The 23,524-nt window shown below is 42.5% G+C and overlaps 2 protein-coding genes across 5 annotated transcripts; one reads left to right on the forward strand and one right to left on the reverse strand.

The window, feature by feature from the left end:
- Positions 1-1,712: 1,712 nt before the first annotated feature.
- On the reverse strand, positions 1,713-19,371 carry LOC113018740 (gonadotropin subunit beta-1-like). 4 transcript variants are annotated; one of them, XM_026162094.1, is made up of 3 exons: positions 18,951-19,371; positions 2,941-3,121; positions 1,713-1,992 (listed from the first exon to the last, which is right to left on the reverse strand). In XM_026162094.1, the coding sequence occupies exons 2-3, from the start codon at positions 3,097-3,099 to the stop codon at positions 1,801-1,803; spliced, it is 351 nt and encodes a 116-aa protein (XP_026017879.1). In that variant the 5' UTR covers positions 3,100-3,121; positions 18,951-19,371; the 3' UTR covers positions 1,713-1,800. The 4 variants fall into 4 exon arrangements, with proteins under 4 accessions (XP_026017879.1, XP_026017888.1, XP_026017870.1 ...); XM_026162103.1 differs by having other exon boundaries at positions 2,941-3,124; XM_026162085.1 differs by lacking the exon at positions 18,951-19,371 and adding an exon at positions 4,416-5,112.
- A 1-nt stretch (position 19,372) lies between these two features.
- On the forward strand, positions 19,373-22,503 carry kcna4 (potassium voltage-gated channel, shaker-related subfamily, member 4). The gene is made up of 2 exons (XM_026162046.1): positions 19,373-19,416; positions 19,650-22,503. The coding sequence occupies exon 2, from the start codon at positions 20,314-20,316 to the stop codon at positions 22,405-22,407; it is 2,094 nt and encodes a 697-aa protein (XP_026017831.1). The 5' UTR covers positions 19,373-19,416; positions 19,650-20,313; the 3' UTR covers positions 22,408-22,503.
- Positions 22,504-23,524: the final 1,021 nt, after the last annotated feature.

Raw genomic sequence — 23,524 nt, forward strand, 5'->3', positions numbered from 1 at the left:
AAGCTTACCATAATCACTACTTGATCAATCCTCACTGTGGTAGTTATCAAAAGAATAGGGGCAAAGTGGAAAAAAAATCACAGAGAGGAAATGGTGGGCAGGAAATGACACATTATTAGAAAATAATAATATTGTTAATGCACACGCACACACACAGTAACACCACAACCTGCAGTGACGCAGATAAGACATAGCAGTGCCTCAGCAGGTAGAGTGGGTCGTCTTCTAGGGCTAACAGAAAGGTCGGTGGTTTGGTCACTGCAGTCTCCTCCAGTCCAGACGCTGATGATACTGAACCTTAAAATGTAAGAGCGTGAATGTATGTGTGTGCATGATCATTTACTTAACAGATGTATGTAAGGCCTGTAGTAGAAAAGCATTTTGATTTCTCAGTCAGAGTAGAATAATGCAACATAAGTGCTGGTCTATTTACTTAATTCCTGATCTTTGCCTTAGTGGCATTTTTTTTTATTGGTCTTGTCAGTGTCGCAGATTGTCATGATCCATTATACGTGATTGTCTCACAAAACACTGAGACTGCAGAATCACTGTATCATGATCACATCATTTTTTGTGCAAAAAGCATCACTATAGTGTTGCGTTGCCTCTTATTGCATTCCAGCCCCTGAAAAGGAAAAAAAATATACACTTTAGTTCAACAATTAAACCGTGTTTTGTTGTTTTTTTTCACCAACAAACCCACATGCTAAAGCTGTTAATGAATGAGTTGCTGTCCACAATGCAGGAGGATAAAGCCGGTGTGTTGCCAGGTAACAGCACTGTAGGTAGTTAACAGCTTGTCATATTAATGAGTGAGTTGTTGCTAGCAGCAGCCTCAGGTTTGTCTCTGGCCTTATAATAAGATTTTATGCTAACAGTCTGTAGAGTCAGAAGATGCACCTGCATTGGGCTAAAAATAAGTCTGTTCCAAACTTTATCGTAACAGACTTTTTCAGACTTCAGGGCGCGAAGGGCTCATTTATTCTTCTTCTCATTTCTCTGCAAAGGTGTCCATTAATTTTGCCTTTTTCTTTTGTCCCAAATTTTGAAAAGTCCTTAGTTTGGATCAGAGGAGAAAAAACAAAGCTTGCAGGTGCATACTCTGTTTTATATTCATTTTTTAATCTATATATGTTTTGAGGCCTCCTCACACCCAAGCATACAATATTAGATCTGTATCTTTAGCTGGCTTATAGTTTCCACCACTTTAACAGCTCTGAGGAGGTTTTCTGCTCACTAGGCTGTGTTGAGTTGAGTAGAGAGACACCGATTTGCAGGCACTTTGCAGGGGGAGGGGGGGGGGAGTTCAATATGCTGCAAACTCTATATTTTCATTTCCACCTGTCAAAAGAGGAGGAGAAGTGTTCTGTTGTCTTTGCAAGATTATATCCTGTTCTCAGCAGGGAAACCTGACTCGCAGGATTATTGACTTTCAGGGGTCAGTCACCCCGCTCAAAACAAAAAGGGAAACTGTTGGGTGGTTGCTTTTCTAGCTGACTCTACAGGTCTGCTGCATCTACACAGTTTCTTCTGCTGTGACTTATGACACTATAAGACTGAAGCGCGCCACTAATAATGCAAGCGGTCTAATAACGACTATTGATACCTGTGTTCTGGTGTGACCACAATTACCTACACGTATAAAGAGAATAACTTTTAAGGGAGGGGTTGCATTTATAAAAAATTGTAATAAAACAGATTGAAACAGAAAGGCTTGTATCACTGGTTTATTTCAGAGGGAAGAGGTGCAAAGAAGATAACTGTTAAGCGCAGGATGAATACTGGGGTTCTTTAAAAGGGCTAACAGCTGGGTATGTATCCAGACAAGGTCCCGCAGTCTGTGTTTGCATTGCATGCAGTGCACTCACACTTCCTGGCCACAGGGTAGATGAAACCCCGTGGACATTGCTCTGTGTATTTCACCTCGTAGGACCACTCTCCGTTGCAGGTTTTCTGTTTGGGCCCGTCGTCAGTATGAACATAGTTGGGATCCTACCAGCAGAGCAGAGGGATCAGACACATGGATATAAACACAGTCAGTTCCATTTCTTTAAAGGGATTTCATTCCAACTTCATGAATCTGACAGCTTTTGACTTTTGCTGCCACTATTTAAGATTATTTAGCTTGTGAGACATTAAAAAACTCAAAAGTACAAGATTTTAATCGGCTTTGCAAACATTTTAATAAATAAACTAATACCGGACTACAACCCTTTCAAAAGGGTCACTTGTGGTATCTTTTGATGTTAGAGGTCAATTTTAAATTTTCATTTTCTATATACTTGTACAAAGTTTGTATAATTTTGATGGTCATTGAATGTGTGCTTTAACCCTAAAGCTTGTATTATGTAATGATCTCTCATTATAGTATTTTTCTTTCTTTTCCGTTTTTATGGAGCAGTAGTATGTAGAGAGGGAAAACAGGTGGAGGGCCAGGGAATGACACAAGAGATGGCTTGGTGAGGATCAAATGTGTGCCCCTGCAGTAGCCTTTAAGAGGTCTGCTATAAAGTTGTAAATGTGATTTATCTTTAAAGAAAACTTATAGCAATACATAATCTTACTGAACACTATAAAATTTTCAGATTGCAACTATTATTGTCACCCCCAGCCACTCAGACTGGATGACTGCGAGGCTGGTTCTCGGTTCTGGAGGTTCCTTGTTGTTAAAAGGGAGTTTTTCCTTCCCACTGTCACCTAGCGCTTGCTCATGGGAGGTTATGTGATTGGGCTTTTCTCCGTAGTGCCTTCACCTTACAATAAAACACATTTAAGTGACAGCTGTGGTGATTTGTATAAATCAAATCGAAATGAATGATTTCCTCAGGAGCACTGAGCTCAGCTTAACACATCACGTCTAAGCAGAATAAACGCACATGTCTCACCGGGAAAAACAGTGCACAAGTAGCACAAGTTAGAGGAGAGCGAGTCACTCTTCACCTTTTGGAAACACTGTCCTTCACAAATGGTGGTGTCGACGAACTCGGTGGTGCCGCAGGTGTCCACAGGGAGGCTGATGTTCTTTGGGCGACAGCCGGAGCTGCAGTCTTGCTCCGCCCCCGCCAGCGCCAGCACTGCTGCCATGACAACCAGCTGCATCCTCTGCCGGATGCACTACACGCTGCTGCCACAAGAGGGATCGGGTATCAAATGAGGCGCTTTGAGACAATGTCAGAAGTTTAGTGTTGATTAAAACGCGGCTGTGTCATTATACATGATTATATTATGGAGATGTGGATTAATGGCGTTATTTCCTCTACAGAAGAGTAATGTATACACTCAAATGTGCTGGTGTGCATTTACAGGAGTGGTGGCTGATTTAGTGTGCTGTAAAACAAAATGTATTCTGAAATGAAAAGCGGGAAATAATAGTCGAGATTATTTTTTATTTTATTTTTCAGAGTTGGATCTTATTTAACTGCACATTTTTATTCATCTTGTAGACTAGATCCTAAAAGAGTGGTTCACTTAAATTAAAGCATCCAGCCATGTAAATATAGTCATAGCTTCTGTCTTTTCAGATTAAAAGACATCCATCTCTGAAATGTCTGTCTTCATCTCAAGGTAAAACGATAAATATTGTAAAACACGATTAAAACATGCATTCTTAATGGTATTAAAAAGATTACATTTCCAAAGCTCAGCACATTACTCAAGAACAATAGCATGTCTTTCTGCAGAGGAGCATTCCTGACTGCAAACAGATGACCTTTAATCTAATAAAATACAGATAAAGCATGATTAGCTCAAGGCTCAGTGAGTTTTTCCACATCTCACACTGATATGTCATTTAAAGTATGCGGGAAAAGGGAAAGAAATATAAAATATATTTTGAAAAGCTTCCAAAGTTTCCAAAGCTAATAATAAATTTCCACTTTGAAAAACGTTTTTTAAATGCTAAGGCAATTATGGTTCGAGAAAGCTCAGAAGCAGTGCTTTAAATTAAATTATCAAATTAAATTTGGAAAATTTGACCTAAAACTACTATAGATACAAATGAATAACTGCAATAAAAATAAAAATAAAAAAACAAAGGAAAATTGTGGTTTAGCATGAAAACGATGAAAAGATGACAACCTATATCTTTTATTAAAGCCAGATAGAAAATGAATTCTATTATTAAACAGCCTAACAAAGATGATAAACGGATGATGCACAGAATTTAATAAACCTCTTCTAATGAACCCCTTTCATGCACACGGCTGTTTCTTCAAACTAAACCCTTAAATGACATCATTTAAACTCTTTGATATGTAATATCACAAATTTTTTTTTCTGTTAAACCTCTTTCTAGAGGAAGAACTCAATCTGCCACGTCCCCACAACTATGCTATAACCTCATTCTGTCTTTAACAGCAGATCCGTGACAACGTCTTCAGCAGCTTTCTTGTCATCTACATGAACAGGAAACATACCTGTAGAGCTCTGCTGATGCTTTGAACCTCTGCTGAGAGTCCTGTCCCTTCGTTCGCTCTCTAAACACCTGTAACAGCTTTCAACCTGCAGCTGTCTTTATTGCTTAAATAGCACCGCTCACAAATCTGTTTAATCCTATCAGCCTTGGCCAGGGCGATAGTTTTCCTACCTGTTTATACATAACAAGCAAATCCTCGTGTCTTTCCTTAAACACTGCAGGGACGTCCCATGGCTCGAGGCCTTTCCTCCTACAAACGAGGAGGAGTGGGGCGGTATCTTCAGAAATCTTGTTTAGGTTATGTGAGTGAAAGGCGCAGATGGACACCAGAATTATAAAAATAAAACTGCCCCCACAGTGAGATGGCAAACATAGATATGAGATGCACTAATTAATTTGTGTGCTCCATCTCCATTACTCCATTGTGTCATTTCTTCTTTTTCCACTGTGTCAACAGCGCTGGCACATATTGTTGTATTTATAGATTTATTAGACCACCTGCCATGAAAACAAGAAAACACAAACAATTTAGAGATCTGTCAAAAACTTGTTTAAAACGATAAATTATATTTGTTATTTGTGAGCCAAATAACAAACTGAATTCATGTTTTTATACCCAAATTTGAGGCGGCACGCCGGACTTCTCTGAGGAGTCAGGAATTAATCGAGCGTTACATTCAACCAGGAAAACTATATTTTCTGTTTACGAGTGTAAATAAATAACTGATTTGACATCTTAATCCAAAAATAAAATAATCTTGTTTATTTATTTATTTTATTAAACAGTAAATTTGAAAATTCTTGGGGAAAAAAATTAGCATTAAAAATATAAAGTGCTTGAGCACACGGGTGGATTAACCATTACAGAAACTTACAGAAACCAGTACTTACCAGCAATGTTAACTTAGGGCAGCATACGCTTTACACTCGATGATGGTCTCTTAAATTTATTAAGCACTGTGTGTACAGGCCAGCTATTATCCAATATGTAACATACAAGTAAAGTAAGTAAAGTATTTTTCTTGTCATGATCTGAACAACGATATGTCACTGTCTGTGAATACAGGAAGTCTAATCAGCAAAAAATATTTGCTCTAAATGAATTGCTATTTTAGGACTGTTCCTTTTCCTTCACATCATTTTATCTCAATGAGGTAAAATTTCATTTTCTCTTGGACCCAGTGATAGAAGGCACATTAAAGAAACAGCACTTCCACAATGAGCTGATTTCTTTCAGGTAAAAAGGTTTATTGTCTGTCTGGTGTAGCAGACATTCTGACTCACAGCAGACACTCATTAGTGTATTAAAGAAGGCTGCATTATCTCAGGGGAAAGCCATTGCTGTTGGTAAGTGTCCTGTATGTGTTAGCTCAAGGCAGATACTTAAAAAAGTAAACTCCTAAAAACAAATGAATTTGTTTCGTTGATTTGCATAAAAACATGGAGGAGGACTATATTGTGGTGCTCAGTGCCTAGAATTACTGTTAATGTGAGATGTTTTATTATAAAAGGATAATTTGAATGCATATGGCATAGCTGAGCAACTGCTACAGAAACACTCTTGCATCCCTCGCCTCTGTGATCATCTTCATCCAGATGTACATCTTCAGAGCCCTGTGTTGTCCTTGGTTACATTATGCTTGTTAAAATTTAAAAGATTTGATTTTTTGGTTGTTTTTTTGTGCATTATTAGGATCCACATTAGCATCAGTGTTAGTTACTCTTGATGATGTCCTCCATTCATACGTACGCATAGAATCAACATTCACAAACACATGAACATAAGTAAAAAAAGCAAATCTTTACAGATATTATTTTGATTCATAAATAAATCTTATTTCCTCTATAATGTCATCTCATCCATTTTCTTAAATGCTTCTATACTATTCAAGGTTTCAGGGGTAACTGGAGCCTATCTCAGCTTAATAAATCTTGAAACTGCTCCTACTTTAAATGAATCTTATAATTTTATGTTGACCATTTCGTGACAGCATTCTATATAGTACATTATACATTTATTCCAAGTCACGTTTATAATATATTCCTTATTAAAATAGAATATTCTGACTGATGTTTAGCGGTTCGCCAGTCCAGGTTACATTGCATTGCAGCGTGCAACATGCAGTTTTATTCTGTACTACTTGTGCACCTATGTGAAAAATAGTTTCCACGGGACTACCTACAGTAAGCACACAACGTCAGCAGCTTGTAGATCCACATTCAAGTAATCTTAAGTGATCATTTTCTGTATGACTTTATCTGTCTTTCACATTGTTAGGAAGGAATTTTGGCCAACTGTTCTTTACAGCACTGCTTCAGTTCATTGATATTTGTGGGCATTCGTTTAAGCTCAGCTCTATCCAGTCTCATCTGTCCAAAGGATATTGTTTCTGAACTCTTTAGTTTGTTCAGATGCAGCTTTGCAAACCAAACTGTGCTGCCACGCCCTTATCAGAGAGAAGAGGTGTTCCCCTGGTAACCATTTCAAACAAGCCATATGTTCAGTCTTTTTCTAAATGTGCGGCCATGACCTTTAACAGTTAACATGCTAACTGAGACCTGTAGAGTCTGATATGTAGCTCATAGGTTTTAGCATTTTCTCTGAGCATTGTACTTTCTGACCAGGGGGTGAATTTTCTTGGATATTATGTTAACACATCTGTAAATCCGATCAGTAAAGAGCAAAAACTTCACTGCTCACCTATGTATTACAATAAAGTTTAACTTTGAGGCATGTATGAAAAAAAGTGGATTTCAATGGAGAAGTAGGCAGGAAGTCAGCTTGCTAGTTTCTTTCTAAAGATGATATGCCATACACCATGATCTGACCCAGGGAGGAAGTGTGGTTTCACATAAATATAGACAGATAACTAGACAGCAGTGATGTCTGTGAGGTTAGTGAAGTTGGGGTAGCTTGCATAAAATGGCGTGCTACCTGGTGGCTAGCTGCAGAGCTGTGGTTGGGATAATATAAACATGTGTCCTTTTTTTAATGTGAGGTTCCCTGATGGGAAGAGCCAGATGCAATCCTTTTGCAGGAATGTGATTGAAATAGAATATCTGAGAGGATCCATTCACATTCACACAAGGTTAGTTATTAACATGCCGCTGTGTGTTTGGATGACTCGCTATGAAAGATTCCTGATCCTAAGCCTCATTTACCGATTTAAATCTTAGAGTGACTCTTCCCTGAAGCATTCAAAAATTTGCGATTTGGCACCGTGAGCCCGTGGGCTGTAGGTACATCGTAAGGTTTTAAAAACTGAGTTTAAAACCGAGCTGCAAATTTTATTTTAATAATAAAAAGCCATAGAGGCAGATTATGACCACTGATTGTTTTAGGGGTTGTTTATATTAAATAAAATATTTAAAAAATGTTGTTAAAAACAACATTCTTAATAAACGTAGCAGGATCTATGACTTAGAAGCAGTATTGTAATGTAATCACCTAACAAGTGGATCCAACTCTTTGAGTAAGTATAAGTATTTTTGCACTCGGGTACAGCTTTAGATTTTATAGAGCACATACAGATTCCAAGATTCTGTGAATCTTCGAGAAATTCAGTGTTCTGCTGCTGCACTCGGTAAAAGTTAGCACTGCACCACAATCTGGACAAGCTGCAGTGACAGTAGAATTTAACTACCTGGGCAGCAGCCATCACAATTCATCCAACTGCTGCTCCGTCTGCCCTTGCAGCCACTAGGGAATCAGGTTTCCCGGGCATCCTGCTAAAGTGCCGTACCTGCTTAATAAGGCTGCAAGGACTTTTATTGAGTCAACCCCATCCTCTGCGGTGCTACTTCTTTTTAGGAAATTTTGGCAGAAATGCATCATGTTTTTTGTGCATTTTGCCCTGAATGAACACTAGGCAGATTTGATTAATCTTATATTTAGAGCAAAACGGATCATTAGTCATTTTCTGAGAAAAAAATGGTATAACAGATGGTAGTTCCTCTTAAAAAAAAGCACATCTGCTCTGAAAATTGATTAATTAATTGCGGTGCTGAAATTATATCATCCATTCATGCATTCTGTCGATATGCTGGCTATCTGGATAGAGAAGGTAAGACTTTGAAATTCATGTCTGCATCACAGTCTGAAAATCAGCCCATATGCTCTGCAGCAAGCTAAAAGAAAACACCAGCAAAGAATTGCTGAAATTAGCAGGATGTTTCCAAGAGAAAACACCTTCCTACAGCCATGAGAAGAAGTCCTGCCCTGTCACATCAGGGTCCACTGGGAATCAATTGGGCAATGATGAACTGTTCCCGGGCCCGTGATGATATTCTGCTTCATAACTCGAAGCACTGCTATATAAAATGGGCTCCTTTGGGTGTAAAAGCTCATAGCTCTAGATGAAGCCACATATAAAACAGCTCCAAGTCATACATCTTGCTGACATCACAGATTTCATCCATGGGTCATTGGTTTTAAGCTTAGGAACAGAGTCCCATTGCTTTCTCTCTTTTCTTTTTATCAGTGCAGCATAAACACTGCCATAACCGCATCAACACCCTGCACAAACATGCTCAGTCACACCTCGCCCCGGACCTCTGCTGCTCCGTCTGCTAATGCATGAAACACAAGCAGACTTCTTTAAACTCGTTTTGTCGCATGCAAACCCCCCTAAAAAAAACAACAACAACAAAAAAGACTCAGCAGTGCCTTGAACGCACTGCATCACCCCACACTCACGCTCTCTCCCGCCTTCCACCTGGTCTAAACAAACGCCTCCACAGCACTGCCAAGGACAAGACTTTTGTTTGGTGACTGCGCTGGATATTTCTGCGTGCAGGTCGAGTGTGGAAGTAGGTGGTAGGTGTGCTTATGTGTATCGACCGCTGATGATTCTTTGCTGACTTCTGTTGTCTACCTTTTCTCCTTTACATTTTAATATTCAGTCTCATTTCATTATTTGACTTATTTTAAGCAAATGTAAATGTGTTCTTTTATTGGTTATAAAGTCCTTAAAAACAGCTAAAGATGTAAAATACTGCTCAACAAAAAATTAAAGGAACACTCGGAAAGCAAATCAGATACAAATGGGGAAAAAATCATGCTGATATCCCTGCTGTGATGGACTGAGTAATGTGTTAAGAAGAAAAGAATGGCACACGATTTGATGGAAATTACAATCATCCAGCTATAGTGGGCTGAATTCAAAGACACCCACAAAGTCAATATTAAAAATGATGCAGCAGGTTAGTCCAGTTTGCCAAAATATTACAACTCAGAATGGTGCTTTATTTTATTTATTTTATCAACTTTCCTTCTGACGATGCTATCTGTGTTGAGAGCTCAGTGGATCTGCGCTGGACAGTGCAGATCCACTGAGCGCAGCGCAAGCTAGCAAGACAGAAGCTAAGCTCCTTGCAACATGGCAAATTGAACCTCCCCCACCCTCATTCAGATCTGGCGTTTGGAACTATTTTGGTCTTCATGTGAAGTATGACCCTGAAGGTAAGCGCGTCATGGACAAAAGTAAAACAGTATGTCGGATGTGCCACGCAATGCTCAATTACATTGGTGGGAACTAGTGCGTTAGCGCAGTTTGCTCGTTAACGTGTTGACACCGTCCAGCCCCATGCACGGGGCGATCCGTGGTAGCTCGTTAACGGAGATTGGCCGTGTTGTGGCGTTAAGGTCATTTCAGATTAACGCTGACAGCACTAGTGGGAACACAACGAATATGACTGCACATTTACGCCGACATCATCCTAGTGCAAAGACAAGTGGAAGCAGACAAAAACAACAAGCACGCATGCTACAAAAACTTTACCCGAGTCATTTAGACAGCCGTTAGCACATGATTCTCCTTATGGGGACCTGATATGTTTAATATGCTGCTGAGAATATAGCCCAGAAGAAGCGTATAGTATAGCTTTTATTTTGGAAAGAGCCATTTCTCTGTAATAAACTCTCTTTTCCAAAGATGAGTGATTCCTCGATCATCCATCCATCCATCCATCTTCATCTGCTTTATCCGAGGCCGGGCCGCAGGGGCAGCAGCCTAAGCAAAGAGGCCCAGACCTCCCTCTCCCCAGCCACCTCCTCCAGCTTATCCGGGGGAATACCAAGGCGTTCCCAGGCCAGCCGAGAGATATAATCTCTCCAGCGTGTCCTGGGTCTGCCCCGGGGCCTCCTCCCGGTGGGACATGCCTGGAACACCTCACCCAGGAGGCGCCCAGGGGGCATCCTTGTCAGATGCCCGAACCACCTCAGCTGGCTCCTTTCGATGTGGAGCAGCAGCGGCTCTACTCTGAGCCCCTCCCGGATGGCCGAACTTCTCACCCTATCTCTAAGGGAGAGGCCAGCCACCCTTCGGAGGAAGCTCATTTCTGCCGCTTGTATCCGCGATCTCGTTCTTTCGGTCACTACCCACAGCTCGTGGCCATAGGTGAGGGTAGGGACGTAGATCGACCGGTAAATTGAGAGCTTCGCTTTTACACTCAGCTCCCTCTTCACCATGACGGACCGGTGCAGCGTCTGCATTACTGCAGCTGCAGCCCCAATCCGTCTGTCGATCTCCGGCTCCCTTCTCCCATCACTCGCGAACAAGACCCCGAGATACTTGAACTCCTCCACTTGGGGCAGGAACTCATCCCCGACCCGGAGTGGGCACTCCACCCTAAGACTCTTATGAAAAGGATACCGAGGGAACAGTTTACCCTGCCCGGGATAGGGTTACCGGGGCCCCGCCCTGGAGCCAGACCCGGGGAGGGTGCCCGAGGGCGAGCGTCTGGTGGCCGGGCCTTAGCCCATGGGGCCCGGCCGGGCACAGCCCGAAGAGGAGACATGGGCCCATCCTCCCGCAGGCCCACCACCCGCAGGAGGCGCCATAGGGGTCGGGCGCATTGTGTGTCGGGTGGCGGCCAGGAGCGGAGGCCCTGGCGGACTGACCCCCGGCTGCCAAGACTGGCAATAGGGATTTCTTGATCAGATAGATTAATTTTTTTATTACTTTGTTGTTTCAGCAACATTAAATTTAAAAACTGTACTTTTGAGTTAATATATATTTATAATTTTAATAAATGACAAATTAAAAAAGCATGAACATTTTTTGTATCGAAAAAATATTGAACCGTGACACCAAAGTGTCGAACCGAACCGAACCGTGAATTTTGTGTATCGTTGCACCCCTAATAGATAGATAGATTGTCAATTAAGCAGATATAAGGCCTGGAGTTGATTCGAGGTGTGGTGCTTGCATTTGGAAGATCTTGCTGTGAGCAGACAACATGCGGTGAAAGGAGCTCTCCATGCAGGTGAAACAAGCCATCCTTAAACTGCAAAAACTGGAAAAATCCATCAGAGAAATTGCTGCAATATTAGGAGTGACAAAATCTACAGGTAAACTGGTGAACTCAGCAATGCAAAAAGACCTGGACGTCCACGGAAGACAACAGTGGTGGATGATCGCAGCGTCATTTCCCCCTTCACAACAGACAACACTCTCCGGGAGGTAGACGCATCAATATCCAAGTGTACCATAAAGAGAAGACTGCATGAAAGTAAAGAGGGTTCACTGCAAGGTGCAAACTAGTCATAACCCTCAAGAATAGAAAGGCTAGACTAGACTATGCTAAAAAAAGCCGACACAGTTCTAGAAAAAACATTCTTTGAACAGATGAAACCAAGATCAACCTCTACCAGAATGATGGCAAGAAAAAAGTATGATGACGGTGTGAAACTGCCCAACACATACCACATCATCTGTAAAACACAGTGGAGGCAGTGTGATGACTTGGGCGTGCATGGTTGGCTGTGGCACTGGGACACTAGTGTTTGTTGATGATATGACACAGGACCAAAGCAGCCGAATTAATTCTGAGGTGTTCAGAGACAGTGTCCGTGCAAATCCAGCTAAATGCAGTCAAGTTGATTAGGCGGCATTTAATAATATAGATGGACAATGACCGCAAACATACAGCCAAAGCAACCCAGCTGTTTATTAAAACAAAGAAGTGGAATATTCTTTATTCTGATCTGATCTTAACCCAACTGAGCATGAATTTCACTTGTTGAAGACTAAACTTTCGACAGAAAGGGTCACGGCTAAGGGGATGAGCTGTGTGGAGAAAATAAATGAGGATCCAAGCACAGGCACTCACTGAGATGTGAAGGTGGTTTATTGTAAAATAAAGCACAAGGTGAAAAATGGCAAAACGGAACAAAAACTAATCATAGTGGGTCAAACTAAATTACTAAATAGCAAACATGAACACGAACATGTAGGAGGATGAACGGTGGCATAAGAAGGTGGACGGCAGGGAAAAACACACGGAGATTCGCAGTAGATTCACAGACAAACCAGCAACTAGTACACACAGAAGAACACAAGGAGATTACACACAGGTGGGGAACACAGCTGGAAGTAATTGACAAGACGAGGCAGAGGAAGCAAAACTGAATACACTCACATGAGACACGGACCTTCACAATAAAACAGGAAACAAGAAACAATTCACAAGAACGCAGACTTGATGCTGACCTAAACCTGCACTAAACACAAGACACAAAACCTAAGAACTAAACCCTTAAGCAGAATAAACTGAAGCAGACTAAATAATAATAATAATAATCATCAAAGCCCAACAAGAGATCAAGAATATAACCCATCCATCCATCCGCTTCCGCTTATCCTTTTCAGGGTCGTGGGGGCGCTGGAGCCTATTCCAGCTGTCATAGGGCGAGAGGCGGGGTACACCCTGGACAGGTCGCCAGTCTGTCATAGGGCCAACACATACGGACAGACAACCATTCACACCTAGTGGCAATTTGGAAGAATATAACCCAAAATACAAAATCAAACTAAAGCACAAGCAACTCAAAATGCTGGGTCAAAATGACCCAGAACCATGACAGAAAGGACCACAAACAAACAACAACTAAAAACCCTGCAGAAAAGGGGCTGGCTGAGTATTAAAATAGAGGAAACCCCAGCATCTGGTGATGTCCATGAGTTCAAGGCTTCAGGCTGTCATTACCAGCAAACGAACCTTTTATTTTCAGTTCTTTGATTTGTCCAATTATTTTTGAGCCCCTGACATCAAAAGATTGTCTTAAAAATTGCTGCATTTTTCTGCAACGTTTTTGTTCAAGCCACTGAATTAAAGCTGAAAGTCTGCACATCAACTGCATCTGAGTTGTTTCATTTAAAATTCACTGCGTTAATGAACCAAAACCCAAAGAACCAAAATTAGAAAAAAAGTTGTCTGTCCAAATATTTACGGACCTAACTGTATGTTAAACCTCTTAAATTAAAGCTGAAAATCTGGGCTTGAATAATGTGTTGTTTGTTTGATTTAAAGCGCACAGTGCTGGTGTACAGAAGCAAAATTACAAAATATGCATCACTGTCCAAAAACATACCGAGATATCTATGATACAGCGCTGAGTTTTATTACATACGGACAAGCTGTAAAGGTTATCATTGCTTCCTGTACTGCATTTTAAAGTTAAGTAAGTAAAGTTGTAATTCTGCATGATGGCTTTGAAAAAAACAGAAACAAATATTGATTGTGTCTCATGCATAGAGAGTTTGACATTTCCCTCGTCTTTTTATGAATTTGGAGTGCTGGATGTTTTTCAGCGGGTATGCTTTGTGAGAGGCAGAAGGGTTTTTGATGAGCTCTGGCACTGGTTCAAAGTGCAACTAAACTTGTGTTTAATAAGGCACCTTGCATCCCCACTCTATCACCTCTTATTATTACTGACCTCACAACTCCCTCTGGTGCTGACTGAGGTGGATACTCGGTGAGTAAGAGCAGGGGTTGAGGGGAGCATGATGTCTCCGTGTGCGGTGGGTGGAAAGAGCTTACATGTGGTACAGACTAGAAAAGACCTCCACTTAAGTCTTAGTTAAGTATCTGAGAAGTACAGAGAAGGAGAGAAGACTGTGAAGATGAGGCTCTTTAGAGAAGCAGTGAGTGAGATTTGCACTGTCAGCAGCATTGATTACTTCACAAGCACAAGCATACACATTGGGTTTTACATTTCGTTTCATATTCTCTGGTATCAAAATGTAGCACAATGGCCGTATGAAAGAGTTAAGAAGGAGACTGCACAAGCAACCAAAAATATCCCAACAGGAATATTAGAAGTAGAGATTTGGTAAATACCTTAGAGGATTATTAGGATTCCTCAGAGGAATATTGTATCTGGAATAACAGGCTGTCCGTGTCCTAATTAGTGCTTTTGTTTCAGATGTATACTTTGAATCAAATGGACTGAACTCAATGGGCTATAGCTACTGATTGCTTTGTAGCCCAGCAGTATGCCTGCAGCAGTACCTGCAGAAAAACTAATTATGTGTGCAATCAAACCTGGGAGGTTTCAAAGGTGCAGTGAGTAAGACCTGAGTGCAAAATGATCCACATAAATCTGCGGCAGCAATAGGGTGAATAATCGATAACACTGACTCAACAGTTACCTCACCAGGTGCTGTGATGTCTGGTATTTAAAGTTACGGAGGTTGTTATCCCAAAAGACGTGTCTATGGACACCTTTGACCCGTTAACAGACGGCTGACAGCACAAACAAGCTGAAAGTATTGCCAAGCAATGATGAAATTACAGAATATGATATGTTTGTGAACTGCATTTGTCCTCTACTTGTTTTGGTCAGTTGCATCCTTGAGCACACTAATCATCACATTGCCTATTGTGTGTTTCATGCACCAAATCTGTCTTCTTTTGCTTGGAGTATCATCATTTTCACAAAGTCTTACAGCCGTATGCAAATAAGAGCTAATGTGGCCACATTAATGAAAAATCCTTGTGGTATTCATTATACCCACTTGTCTGTGGTTTTCAGTACTCATTACTCAAAAAAGTAATGCATTCCTAATCGCCTAGTCAATAGTAATGCATTGTTTGACTAATTAATACCCTAACACAGTAATTTGTTAGCCTGCTTGTTGTATTGCACTCTCCATTCTTTCTCCTGCAGGCTAGTTTCGGCTGAGAAGATGACCTCTAATTACACAGTATATGAATTGTTGTGCAGTCGCTTTAAAGAATATATAACAAATTAGACAAGAAAGGTCCTGAAATATTTTGTCTTTCTGTCTTTCTTGGCAGGGTTACTGTTTACACTGTTGACACTATGTCAACACTGCTAGTGCTAGTTTCAATCAGGTTTGTGTCTGGACTTTGAGCAGCTCATTGCATCACCTTGTTTTTTTTATTTTTCAGCCATTCTGTTGCAGATTTGCTGTTGAGATTGGGATCATTGTCCTGCTTTGGGCTGATATTGGTCAAGCTTTGGCTGTCGGATGGCTTCACATTAGACTCTAGAATGCTTTAACAAACAAAGTTCATAGTTGACTAGGTGACCAAATCTACTGTTGTGAACTTTAACGTTTAATAATGCACACATTTAAATGATTCAGACCAACAAAGAGCCAAAACCTGCTGTTTGTACAGAGGTGCTCACACTTGCTCATGACTGGTTAATCCAGTGCATTTGATGAGCAGCATATTGCTACTATTGACCACCTTAATTCCTATGGAAGCATTAAGGGTGTGTGTAGTTTTTCACTGGACTGCATAGACTCCTGTGAATGCGTTCTCATGACTGTATATTGATCAGACTCTGGTGATTAATGAGATACATCCCAGTTACATGCAAACAATTTTATCCCTTGAACTATGTTTTAAATTTTTTTTATCACTTATGACAAGCCTTACTGATGTAAACAAACTTTGAAAAAGCAATAAGAAAGTGTTTTCTGCGTAAACTTCAAAGACTCCAGCTCTATAAATCAATTTAAGAGTGAGCATGTTTGAAATTTTCTTTCTTTTAGTTTAGAAGTTAGCACTTGTTTGGCTGCACATGTAGATTTGATTCATGTCTTACTTGATGTTTCTGTACACTGCAGTGTTTTATACTGCCCAGGATTAATTACAACTATGGCAGACAAGAACATTGGATTATGTCACGCTGTTGAAGCTCAGTAACAAAATAACTTATTGAGACCAAGAAAAAAGTTGACCCCAAGTTGCTTTCTGATGCATCTGTTCGAAGGTGAAGGGAAGTCATGCTCGGTGCTGTCAGGAGATGAGGTAGAGGAGGGACAGACATTATGGTTTTTAAGTTGCAGGACTTGATTTCCCTACAACAAACTGCAGTAACGGATCATCTGGTACTCTAGAGTTACATGTGAATTATCTACTCATCTACACAGGCCTTCCACGATCTCGGCAGAATGAGGCCAACAGAGCACATGGTTTTTTTTTTTAATGACATCTTTATGGCCACATAGGAAGGTTGACTGAAAGGTTTTGTTTGGGGTTTTTTTGGCAGATATTATGTTTCTGTTGCTAAAAATCAAATTGTTTTCTAAATTTGAGAGTGTTAACTGGGTTGAAATTGGCTCTTTTTTTTAGCATGGAATATGAAACAGGTCAATGTGGCCATAAACGCCAAGACAGGTGGTTCCCTGTTTACATCAAACAGAAAATAGGCACTACCAAAACATCAGAGCCACGCCAGCCAGAGAAAGGTGGAGCATTAACATCAAAAACATTCTTCTGCATATCCATGTTGATGGCATGACTCAGATAACATAGGATGGAAATGTACTTCCCTAGTTATAGTGAATTCAATAAGTCAAGACAGATTCATCAAAAGTAGGCAGTCCATCAAAGCGACAAATGATATATTAATACATAAATTATTTTGAAAACAACAATTTGTTGTAATGTGTTTCTTTCAACCACAGTGGTTAAAAATCTCAGTATCAAAACAATTTCTTGTTTGGGCCTCAGGAGGAAGAAAAACATCAAGATCATTTCTTACTTTGAACGACTGCCTAATCTTAGCCTCCTAAGACCCAAACTCTTCCACTGCATGCATTTTTAACTTCTCTTAGATATTTGGGCATATTGGGGCCCGATAAATGTATAAACAAAGAAAAAAATGGTTTTTTTTACTTTATTTTTGTTTTAATGAAAAATCAGAGCCACATATGAGGATATTCGTTTAAAATTTTGATAGAACAGTAGCAGTATAATGTCCTCGTAAGTGGATATCAGGCCGTTGAAAAACAAAATTTAGTGTTTTGGTCTAAATCACCCAAAATGTGATGTCCACATATGTGGACGCCAGGTCCTAGGGGGTTAAAGAATCTGTCTTGACTTATTTAACTGGCTATAAATGGGACCCAGTATATCTGAGTCCTGAAGGTATCATGCCATGAATGAACACCTATTTACTGTTCAAAGTAGGGTTCAAACTGGATTCTCAATGGCATGTCCTCCACTGAGCGTTCACCTTCCTGCTCTGTCTGGTCCTCCTCCACCTCATCACCGGACAGCACAAAGTCTGACTCCCCTTCTACAATTCTGAGTAAAGTCCTTTCTGCCTCAATCTTTCCTTTGCTTCTTGAAGTGTGGATATAGGTTGAAAACAGGAATGAGTAAGTCCTCCTGTCCACTACACAGAACACTGTCTGTGTAATGGACAGTATTCACAGTTCTTTGCATTTTCCACAGTTTGTCATGTTACAGCCTTATTCCCAAATTCATTTCTCACCTCAAAACTCTACATGCGATACCCCATAATGACCAAATGAAAAAAAGTTTGCTTGAAATTCTTGCAAATTTAGTAAAATAATTATATGAGCAAGGGCCATCATTTTGAAAAGAAAGCCCATGTGGAAACTTGAAACCCTGAGATGTCTCCTTGACAGTACAGTAAGACTCAAATAGATTGCATGAATTGTGCTCGTGGAGGTCTCAGACTCGTGTCCCCCCAACAGAGGACAAGAATGAATCGCTGGGTCATAGGAGGTTAATGAACACTTTGCATTCTGTTTCGAGTGCTCTCCTAATCAAATATCAGAGGGAGGGCAGGCACAGCGAACATGAATTATTGGTTTTTGTGGCCTCTGTGAACATTTTTTTTGTTGTTGCATGAGCTAACCTTTTTTCCTGTGATAATATTAACAAAAACAATGTTAAACGATTGTTAGGTGAAGTGAAATTGTATGAAAAGTATTTCCAGTGCTTTAAATTCACACTTTTTAAAGTTACAATATATGGATGTATGTAAATAAGTGATGTATGCATTTTCTGATTTAATATGAGAAAATAAACAACAACAATAGCAAAAACACCGATTAATTTTTTTAGGAAAGTGGTTGGTGACTGCAAAATGCATAGTTAAAATATTATGTTAATGCATTACTTTTTTTAATGGTGGGGAGACACAAACACACCGGTTGCTACCCAGCAGTGACAATGAAGGGCAGATGAAGCTCGGGTGAGAGACTGCAGCACGGTGCGCAGTGACCGGCTGCAGCCACTGGGGGAGGACCGAGCACCGCCTGCACGAGCTGCGGTACACGAGCGACTTTCTCACTGAGACTCTCCATCATCACACAGAGACACACACACACACGCACACACACACAATGGGAGGGATCCAGGAGTATAGGTAGGGATACGGCGGCAGACAGACAGATGTGCGATGCTCAGACTTAAACCATGAAGCCATTCCCCCTCGCCCGTGCGAAGGTAAACTTTTACCCACCCTCGTATCTTGTCTTCGTGTGGAGCTGTCATTGATGCCAACTCGCTACGCGCACACCTGCTACTTCCTCCTCTTCTTCTCATTCTTTTTTTCTCCTCTGGAGGGGGTAACATTATTGCTCTCGGCATACCAGAAGCGATGCAGCAGAAACGGAGGCTGAAGTGGCGATAGATCCTGTTGAATTGAGACAAGACGTCGAGACGCAGCCAAAAAAAGTGTCCTCTCCAGAGTGCGTCAGAGCACGGATGTGTGTACTGGATGTGGATATGGTCGCTGCGTGGATACAGCGAGGGATTTTGCGGCGTTACCCTCCAAAATCATAACGGGGATTTGAGCGAGAGTGAACAACTGCATCCTCACCTAGCCTCCTTCCCCTGCTTCCTCCATCAGATTGGTTTGTGAAGAGGGGGGGGGGGGGGGGGGGGGGGGGGGACTGAGGCGATGTCGTTTTGGCCCCCTTTCAGATGTAAGTATGGATGTTAGAATAAAGGGAGGATACTTTAATGCGTAAATTGTATTGTAACCATAAATGTCTTCCATATTCCTTTGTGTTCACTCCATAGTAATAATGATGGTGATGATAATAACAATGATGTATTTTGATTGTGTATTCGATAAAACAACACACATCGATATGAAGGTTTTGGTTTTATTTGCCTAAACCAACTGCTGTTTCCTCCTCTCTTCTTGTTCTCGCAGCTCCTGAGAGCGTCAGATGAATAAAGTCATTCAAATTCACCGGAGCTGTATAAAATAACGGAGATCTCTCTTCCTCTCTCTCTCTTTTTTAAACTCGTCCTAAAATGGCAACCATGAGTGACCAGGGAGGATCAAAAGACGCATTCGGGCGCAAGCCCGCCTCGCGGAGAAATTAACCACCTGATGGGCACCGGAGGAACCGAGGAGAGACTGTTTAGGTGTCGCTTGTTGACTTGGTGATTTACAATGCTGAGCAAATAAGGGGCGCTGCAAGTTTGACCGAGCGTCTGCGTAACAGGCTATGCCACCGGCCTTTACATCTGATCTTTTTCCTTCTTTCTTCTTCTTCTTCTTCTTTTTTTTTGGATATGGTAATGATGTCATGAAATACCGGAGGAGGGGGGGCTGTACCTAAACTGGAAGAGATGGCAATCAGTATCATGTAAGTAGGATACATGGGATTCGCTCAGCATGGACCCATCTGAGGTGTGTTTGCTATTCTGACTTTCTCGCATTCACGACTGATTGGTCGAGAGGCTTCATGCCTCATTTTGTCTCCCTGCGCGCGCTGAGCTGCAACTTTTGTCCTCTGGTCTGCGTCCACATCACAGCGCGCGAGCGCTTACTGTAAGCGTCCGCGGACCGAAGCGCTCACTGACTTAAAATGGAGTTTGCCATGGTGGGCGCGGACGGTGGGTGCAACAGCCACCTGCCTTACGGATATGCCCAGGCTCGCGCGCGGGAGAGGGAGCGCGAGAGGGAGCGCCAGGCTGCCCACACCAGAGCGGCGGCCGCAGCGGCTGCTGCCGAAGGTGGAACGTGCACGGAGGGAGGTGGAGGAGGAGGTAGCTGCGGTGGCGTCGGAGGGTCCACCTCCAACACCTCCTCGAGCGCTCATCTCCTTAACAACCGCCAGCATCAGTCTCGCGCCGCCTCCTCCGCGAACGCCAACATCAGCAGCGGCGGTACCGCCTCGCGCCCCTCCCCCTCCTCCTTCACCTCCACCACCACCACCTCCACCTCCTCCTCGCAGCAGAACCAGCAGGAGCCCGAGCAGCAGCAGAGATTTGTCCGAGAGCGGAAAAAGCAGCGCGGCGTCGGACGCTGGAGACGGAACCGGGGCACTCTCGGTGGGGACCTGCGCCACTCCGAGCTGGCTCTGCTCGGATCCGAGGAGGACATCATGATAGAGGAGGAAGAGGCCGAAGGAGCCGAGGAAGAGGAGGAGGAGGGGGAGGGGGGCGGGGGCGACCGGGGGAGCAAAAGGTCGAGTTTTTTGTGCAACATGGATGATGAGGAGGAGACCGTGTCGATCACCGACAGGCGGCCCCAGTCCGGATACGAAAACGTTTACAGCGAGTGCGGCTGCTGCGAGAGAGTTGTCATCAACGTGTCGGGTCTGAAGTTTGAAACTCAGCTCAAGACGCTCACTCAGTTCCCGGACACGCTCCTGGGAGATCCGGACAAGAGGATCAGGTACTTCGACCCGCTGAGGAACGAATACTTCTTCGACCGGAACCGACCGAGTTTTGACGCCATTCTTTACTACTACCAGTCAGGCGGGCGCTTAAAAAGACCAGTCAACGTCCCATTTGACATATTTTCCGAGGAGGTCAAGTTTTATGAACTCGGGGAGGAGGCGATACTAAAGTTTCGGGAGGATGAGGGCTTCGTCAAAGAGGAGGAGAAACCTCTGCCGGAGGATGAGTTCAAGCGCCAGATTTGGCTGCTCTTTGAGTATCCGGAGAGCTCGAGCCCTGCCAGGGGGATCGCGGTCGTGTCCGTCCTTGTTATTGTCATTTCTATTGTGATTTTCTGCCTGGAGACGCTGCCGGAGTTCAGGGATGACAAAGAGTATCTACAGCCACGAAACAACTCCTCTCAAGCCGATCACGGATTTACTCCTTTTAACGACCCTTTTTTCGTCGTGGAAACGGTCTGCATCATCTGGTTCTCGTTTGAGATTATAGTTCGCTTCTTTGCCAGTCCGAGCAAAACTCTCTTCTTTAAAAACATTATGAACTCCATAGACATTGTTTCCATTTTGCCTTATTTCATTACTCTCGGCACGGACCTGGCGCAGCATCAGGGCAACGGACAGCACGCGATGAGTTTCGCCATCCTGAGAATAATCCGCCTTGTCAGGGTGTTTCGCATCTTCAAGCTGTCCAGGCACTCTAAGGGGCTGCAGATCCTGGGTCACACCCTGCGTGCCAGCATGAGGGAGCTGGCCCTCCTCATTTTCTTCCTGGTCATAGGTGTCATCCTGTTCTCCAGCGCGGTGTACTTCGCTGAGGCGGACGAACCCACCTCGCAGTTTACGAGCATCCCGGACGCGTTTTGGTGGGCTGTAGTGACCATGACCACAGTGGGTTACGGAGACATGAAGCCCATCACTGTGGGTGGGAAGATAGTGGGCTCCCTCTGCGCGATCGCGGGCGTGTTAACCATTGCGCTCCCGGTCCCGGTCATAGTGTCCAACTTCAACTACTTTTATCACAGGGAGACCGATAACGAGGACCAGTCGCCGGTGGTGGAGAGCATGCCCCCGGGCTGCCCGTACTTCCCTGACTTTCTAAGAAAATTCAAAGGCTCGCCCTCTGGCTCCTCGCTCGGTGACAAAGCGGAGTATATGGAAATGGAGGAGGGGGTGACGGAGTCGCTTTGCGGGCTGGACAAGAGCCCCAGTAAAGGAAACGGCACAGACATAAGCAGAAAAAACAGTACTAACTCAAAATCCATTCAGACTGACGTGTGATTACAATTAGAGTTTATTATTATTAATTATTTTTCCTGAAGAAGAAGAACACGCCCTATAAAGATAATTTTGAGCATCATTTCTGCCCAACAGCAGGTGACCCCCTCCCGCCCTCACATCCCCAACACAAGTTTGAAACACGCCTCAGACACACACACACACACACACACACACACACACACACACACACACACACACACACACGCACATTCATGCCACTGATTGGCAGGTTGTGATGCTTCTCTCTCTTTCTCCTGTTTTTAACCATCGCGCACTTCTCTAACAGCAGCCTTTCCCCCAAACCATCTTCACCACACACCAGTCTATTTGTTCATCTAAGCTGTGCGGGCTTCCAAATCTGACATCAAATTGAAATTCTAGTAAAGACAGGCTATGCATTCGCACTTTATGAGTTTCATCTGTCAATAACAGATATAGGGATGATCGTTTTTGCTGTTATGCAATAAAGTTCAAAATCTGTTTGCACTAATGTAGATTTTTTTTTTTTTTTTGCGCTGGGTTTTGACAGATTTGTATTCAGAGACAGAAGCTGTAGGCCATGAAAGTGGCGCGTATTTAGTAATCCTCTGACCACTTCGCTAAAGAATGTTTGAACAACTTCCTCACAGAGAGCAGACTAAGGATATTAATAATCCCCTTTATATGCTGCCAGTAAAACTAAAGAAAAAAGAAAAAATTGGAAACGAAAATACGGATAAGTCTTTTGTAACTGTTCCAGTATTTAACATTAAAGAAAAGCTAACTGATAAGACAGCATTTAGTAAACCAGGGCTACAGTTATTTCTATGACACCTACACAACTATGTTTTTCCACAACAGGCCAAAAGAAAAAAAAAAAGCCTTCTATTGCTGACCCACTGCGAGAGCTAAGCACAGGAATCACCAGTTTATAAAATGGCTGGAGAAATGACTCGCCCCAGGTTTTGTATGGACATGCTTGTTGGAAACTCGGCGACAGCAGTTTTCCCCAGTTTCATTTAAACCACCTCAAAATGACAATATCCCTTTACAAGGAGGCAGATGGAAAGTTAAAGCAAAAATGACTCATCGTGGAAACTCATTGGAAGGGAGCTTGCGAGCAATTTTCTCTCCTGTC

This window comes from Astatotilapia calliptera, chromosome 1 (genome assembly GCF_900246225.1).
Source record: "Astatotilapia calliptera chromosome 1, fAstCal1.2, whole genome shotgun sequence".
Classification (NCBI taxonomy): Eukaryota; Metazoa; Chordata; class Actinopteri; order Cichliformes; family Cichlidae; genus Astatotilapia; species Astatotilapia calliptera.

Coding starts and splice junctions, on each gene's coding strand:
- LOC113018740 (XM_026162094.1), bottom strand. CDS start 3,099: ATGCAGCTGGTTGTCATGGCAGCAGTGCTGGCGCTGGCGGGGGCGGAG. Junction 1,993..2,940: donor AAGGACAGTGTTTCCAAAAG/GTGAAGAGTGAC, acceptor CTCTGCTGGTAG/GATCCCAACTATGTTCATAC.
- kcna4 (XM_026162046.1), top strand. CDS start 20,314: ATGGAGTTTGCCATGGTGGGCGCGGACGGTGGGTGCAACAGCCACCTG.